The following is a 6023-nucleotide window of genomic DNA, read 5'->3' on the forward strand; positions in this document are numbered from 1 at the left end:
AAATTTTCTGAAAAATCGTTAGTTTCACGTACATCATATCTCTTTTTGCTTGATCACAGTGATTATCATGCCAAGGATTCTTGAACTAATTGTTATATTTTTTTGACCATACCTACTTTATAGAAATTCCATTTATTGTTGGATTTGAATTGGCATCTAGTACGCAGATATTTTTACGACTTGCAACTACTATTGATGCATGCTTTGATCCTCGTACTTCACAGAATTATGATTATCTTTCTTACGCTCTATCAATGTTGATCCTGACGGCAATTTGCGCTACTTTATTATATAATCGTCTCAACAGCTGACTCTTACCAATGAAGAAATGTGATTAACCATATCGAGAGTGTGAACGGGCCCTAATTTATCATTGAAGGATCGCTACAAGGGAATGTAAAAAGAATCCTCATCGTATTGTATATCGCGTAGATGTTTATTGACAACTGTACAACTATCTGTATATCGAAGTCTAGTGTATGATCCTCCTAGTATGGAGTCAAGACTTGAATAGGTACCATACTTGATGTTGTTGTAGCTGTGAAGTTCTCATCGCGAAGTTGGCAGGAGCTGCTGCAGGTTTTTATTGTTTGGTCAATCTGTTCAATTTTTGGTAATCGAATTCTAGAGCACCAAAGCTTCGCAGTACCAGTTCCACCAAGACCCAAAATCGCGTTTTCCAAATTATCACGATTAGACACCGGTGTTGGTTCTGATCCAGTCGCGGTAGATGGCGGTGCGAGCATAGACTCCAGGGCTGTTGGAACGAGCGCAACCATTGCCCCAGGACACGACACCGATGAGGCTGCCACCGCTGACAAGAGGACCTCCGGAATCTCCCTGGCATGCGTCACGACCTCCGGCAAGGTAGCCGGCGCAGAGCATGTTGCTGGTGATGCCACCCCAGTAGAGAAGGTTGCAGGTGGTTTGGGCAACAACCGGCACCGAGACCTGTTGCAGGACAGTAGGCAGGCTGCTGGCACCCTCAGTCATGGTACCCCATCCAGAAACAACGGCGTAGACTCCACTGGAGACGGCTTGTCCCTGGGAGGGAAGAGCCACAGCCCGGACGGTGCTGCTCAGGGTGAAAGCAACGCTCACTCTGAGAAGACTGATGTCGTTGTCAATGGTCCTCGCGTTGTAACTGGGGTGGTTGATCACCAGGGAAACGGCTCGGACTTGACCACCCGAAAGGCGGTTTGCGCTTCCAGCCTGGAGGGACATGCCTGATGCACTACGACCGATGGTGCAGTGAGCCGCTGAGACGGCCCATGTCGAGGAGATCAGGGCAGCACCACAGAAGTGGGCATTGTTCCATCGCAGACTCAGTTGGTACGGGAAGTCGCTGATGCTGGCGGAAGATCCACCAACGATACGACCGAACTCGTCGTACTGAGCGTGTTCTGAAAATCCGTTACTGGTGATTAGAATACAAAATCTTTATCCTCTTCGTAGCACGGATTCATTTAGTAGCTTATTATATTATAAGCATGCTAATATTTTACACTCTGATTGCGAGCTGTTTGCGTCGCAGTTGACATTAAAATTTCTTTTACAGGTTCCGGAGCAACTTTGAATTGCGATTTGACTAGAGTATTGCAAAGCATGTGCGGAGTATTTAGACACGAGAACCGAGGATGAGAAAATATTCGCGGTCTATGAAAAGCCGGGATATTTTAACTCAATTTAACAGCAAAACTATTGATCGAAATTTTTGGAACTGTTATAACTTACCGCCGTAGGCGACAGCTGAGAGTGCCAAGAGAAGTGCCAAGTATCGGAACATGTTGCTGAATATTCTTTGCCAAATCGCTCTACCTTATATACCACAAAGGGTCTTCTATTTTGGGTGTTATCGAACATTGGCATAATCGTAATCGGATATGTATCAAATTAAAATTGATTGTATCGCGTGATGATAAGATTGATCATAACGAATGATCTATTCGTTTTTTTATCACTCATTCACAAGTTTTGCAAACTCGACGTCAATTCTTCCACGTTTCGATTTTTCGGGTTACAAATATATATACGATTTACGGTATAGATTTTAAAAATTAACACCATTGTTTTGCTGAACACATTGTATATATTCTAGGAACGTGGAATGGAGGGAGTGGAAAAAGACTCCGCGATATCATTTTTAAGAAGAAAAGTTTTTTGCCCTCCAAAATTGCATAAAAAAAAACAAACCAAGGCTTAACTTGATTGATTGTTTCCAGAATTTAGAGTAATTTTTAAAAACACTTGAAACAAATTTGGCATTCGTTACGTAATTGCGACCAGTCCCAAGTTGGCCAGACAAGGCGTTCAAGAAATCCATAGTATCTTAATTTTTTCGGGTTAGCAATATCAAGTTTGCGGCAAACGCCAAGAAAAATAAAATGGAAAACTAGTGTACGAATGAGTCTCGTACAAAGAGGTGATCAGTAAGCACCTAAAAGAACCTAAAAAGGACACAATTTCTGCGCTGATCTATTTCTCAAACGATTCTTATTCATGCCAGCAAGTAATTATACAATGATCGATTTTTCCCCGAAAATATTCGAGCATATATTTTTCAACTAGCACCTAAAGGGTACTTAATTATGCTTTACCTCGCAGGCGGTGTTTTTTTCGACACTTCTTCACCCATATTATCCACGTCCATTAAGAACGATAAAAAACTGTTCGAATTCTAATACGGTCAAAATTTCATTGGGGCACCATACTAATGATATACTTACCTACCGGACAAACTATCAGCATAAGATATAACTGAATTTCAGGATAGAGGACGGGTTTAAGAAAATGAAATTTGTGCTCTACACGTATTAACCGCATATAATTAGTATATGTAAAATAATCCAAACTCAACAAAGACAGGGATCGTAACATCAAATGCCCGTGTTGGCTCTGATCCAGTCTCGATAGGCGGCAGTGCGAGTATAGACTCCAGGAAAATCGCGACGGGCGCAACCGTTGCCCCAAGAGACGATGCCGATGAGTATTCCATTGCTAACAAGAGGACCTCCAGAATCCCCCTGACAGGCGTCGTAGCCTCCGGAAAGGTAGCCGGCGCAGAGCATGCCGCTGGTGATCCTTCCAAAGTAAAGACTGTTGCAAGTGTCCGAAGCAACAAGCGGCACCGAGACCTGTTGCAGGATGACGGGTGCGCTTTCGGTACCTTCTCTTGTGGTACCCCATCCCGAGACCACGGCGTAAGCATTCGCAGAGACTCTCTGTTCCTGGTATGGAAGAGCTATAGCTTGCACGGTGCTACTCAGGGTGAAAGCACGGCTGACTTTTAGAAGACTGATATCGTTGTCTATGCTTTTCGCTTTGTATCTGGGGTGGTTGATTGCCAGGAAAACATTGCGGAGTTGTCCACCAAACAGACGGTTTGATGTTCCAGCCAGGAGGGTCAATTCTGACGTTCTGCGGTTAAAGGTGCAGTGAGCCGCGGATACGGCCCATTTCGAAGAGATCAGGGAAGCACCGCAGTAGTGGTTGTTTTTCCAACGCATGCTCAGCTGGTATGGGAAATTCTTGATGCTGGCGGTGGAACCACCTGCGATGCGACCGGAATCGTACCCAAGAGATTCATTTTTCTCTAAAAATCAACAATTTCTTATCGATCTGGTCTTCAAGATCAGTTTTATGTTCGGTAAATTCCATGTATACGATAATATGTTCGTATTATATACATAAGACGCCGATTTCCCTTCTGGGAATTTGAAATTTGGCTGTTTGATTAGATATTCGAGGAGAATCCGCGAATTTCAGATGGTCAAAAGTATGTAAGTACAAGTAGGTCAGCAGTGTTCGGTTATGAGTATAAAGTACTACAGGAACTTCCAGCAGGCAAATGATGTGTGACGTTGTCTAAAGTTTTAATGATACGATTGTATTGGGAAAATTTTTATCCACATTAGGTGCTGCTAATTACTTACCGCCATAGGCAACGGCTGAGAGTGTCAGGAGAAGTGTCAACAATCGAAACATGTTACTGAATATTTTTCTATTCATTTTCTGTCTTATATAGCAGCGAGTGCCATCAATTTTAATTACTACAAAACACGTGATTTTAGACGAATGTGAATTGGAATGAAATTAGTTATTCCGACTTCCTATATAAAGCTGACAGTATCATCACTGCGCAAAATGTCAGTATATGATAGACCGAATTAGGAGTGTTAGTATACAACTTTTTTTTCTCAATAACTCAAAAAATTGACTGCCTCCAGCAGTTATTTTCCGCGGTTCCTGGTATTTTCAAAAAATCAAACATATGGATCGAGCAGCCTGTTTATCTCTCTCTAAAGTGTATTACGTAGTTGTTTACAAAAAGCCCCTGCTCCATTTCCTCGGGTTTTTCGGCCGGAAAGGATTAAGGTATTTGTTCAGATACTCAAATCAATGTTAACTTCGTTAATTGCTGGAGATTATTTGACGTTTCTGTATCTGCAAGTCAATCTTGTCATGACCACCTAAACGCCGCGGTGTAAGAGCTGAGCTTAACATGTATCCCACGGTTTTACCAGTGATAAGAATTTCTGGTGATCGATGCTTTGACTCAATCAATTACAAAATCTTGAGTGTCTAAATTGCAATCAAACTGATAATCGGTCGAATGATCAGCCGAGGTTCACGCACTGTGGCAATCGTCGTACCAAGCGTCTACGGGACACAAAGTATTACTGGAATCTTGGCATTTTCGGACTTCGAGAATCAAAAACTCTCCTGTAGATTATTTTACGGCTTACACAACTCGCGGTAATCGTTAAAAGCAAGAAAAAATCCTGAACCGCCAACTTCAGCTTAGGCTGGATAACAATATTGGATTTCAACTATGGATACCTATCATGGGGAACATTGATTTTTCGTGGAGATGATGAGTTAGCCAGTTATTAACGATGAGAGATTCATTCCTATGCCAGCTATGGAATTTTTGTGAAGAAAGGTATGAGAAGTTTTATTCACAAGACATACTCGTACACTTCGAGGATAAGTTCTCAAAATCTTGATCAAAAACATTCTCACATTCTTATTCGTTAAGAGTAAAAATCAAGGCACAAAGTGCCACGAGACTCACTGAAGTACTTAAACGAATGTGTTTTATTCTTTTCTAAAAATTTAGACGTGACAACCAGTCTCGTGAATTATTTTTATCCATCAAAATTTGCGTATCCCTATAAAACGTGATTTTAGTGTACCACGCTGTTTACACGCGTAGTAATTACGCAAGCAAAGCTAAGATAATATTTAAAGATGACCGAGATAAGAAATAAATCTATCGCAACTCAATCTCTGTGCGATAACTGATCATTATTCACGGAGCGTCTTTATTTTTATCTAAAATCACAGCACTCGTAAATTGATCTATTGATTGTAAAATTTAGGCGTTTTGAAATTGTCACCTCAAAATTTCATCATTTTTTGACACAGTTTATTTTCAACTCTAAATACAATAAGTTCAAACACTGTGTAGAGTTCATGTTGTCTTAACCCTCTACAGATAATCCGCCATGCTGGTAACTCACTTATGGTTGGTAAGATAGAAAAGTAAAAGGTCAGCAAAGAAGCGGCGTGCAATAAGTAACAGGTTATCCTGCAGGTAGTGGTACCGGTTAAATGCCAGCCACAAGTCGTTCCATCGCATCAAGCATGGCGCCAGCTTCGAATGAGAATGATGTTCGAAAAGTTCACCGGTCACGGGGATCCACAAAAACCACAGGCTCATCATTGAAAGTAATGAGAATTGCAGAGACTTTGGAGAACAGGTAGTTAAGCAACTGTCATCGATGATTTCGAAGGTAAGAAGCCACTCTAACTAGACCGTGATAAGCAGTAAAAAAATTTTAGTGCCTCTTCTTTCTCTTCGGTTTGATCCGAACGTGGCATTTAATGATAAGCATGAAATTTCTTTGTGCAGTACAGAGCGTAGAATGACGATTTAGACTGTGGAATAGGATAAAAACAACCGTTACACCTGACGTCTGAAGACAGAGAATTTTTCGTGGAGATTGTAAGTTTCTTGACGA

The 6023-nt window shown here is 41.4% G+C and overlaps 2 protein-coding genes across 2 annotated transcripts; both read right to left on the reverse strand.

The window, feature by feature from the left end:
* Nucleotides 1-415: 415 nt before the first annotated feature.
* On the reverse strand, nucleotides 416-1822 carry LOC107228147 (trypsin-1). Its single transcript, XM_015669521.2, has 2 exons — nucleotides 1735-1822; nucleotides 416-1403 (listed from the first exon to the last, which is right to left on the reverse strand). Exons 1-2 carry the CDS (start codon nucleotides 1784-1786, stop codon nucleotides 694-696), a joined length of 762 nt encoding a protein of 253 aa, XP_015525007.1. The 5' UTR covers nucleotides 1787-1822; the 3' UTR covers nucleotides 416-693.
* A 1054-nt stretch (nucleotides 1823-2876) lies between these two features.
* On the reverse strand, nucleotides 2877-3984 carry LOC107228137 (trypsin-1-like). Its single transcript, XM_015669509.2, has 2 exons — nucleotides 3933-3984; nucleotides 2877-3592 (listed from the first exon to the last, which is right to left on the reverse strand). Exons 1-2 carry the CDS (start codon nucleotides 3982-3984, stop codon nucleotides 2877-2879), a joined length of 768 nt encoding a protein of 255 aa, XP_015524995.2.
* Nucleotides 3985-6023: the final 2039 nt, after the last annotated feature.

Source organism: Neodiprion lecontei, chromosome 1, assembly GCF_021901455.1.
Source record: "Neodiprion lecontei isolate iyNeoLeco1 chromosome 1, iyNeoLeco1.1, whole genome shotgun sequence".
In the NCBI taxonomy this organism is placed as follows: Eukaryota; Metazoa; Arthropoda; class Insecta; order Hymenoptera; family Diprionidae; genus Neodiprion; species Neodiprion lecontei.

Coding starts and splice junctions, on each gene's coding strand:
- LOC107228137 (XM_015669509.2), bottom strand. CDS start 3,984: ATGTTTCGATTGTTGACACTTCTCCTGACACTCTCAGCCGTTGCCTAT. Junction 3,593..3,932: donor CTCAGCCGTTGCCTATGGCG/GTAAGTAATTAG, acceptor GTTGATTTTTAG/AGAAAAATGAATCTCTTGGG.
- LOC107228147 (XM_015669521.2), bottom strand. CDS start 1,786: ATGTTCCGATACTTGGCACTTCTCTTGGCACTCTCAGCTGTCGCCTAC. Junction 1,404..1,734: donor CTCAGCTGTCGCCTACGGCG/GTAAGTTATAAC, acceptor ACGGATTTTCAG/AACACGCTCAGTACGACGAG.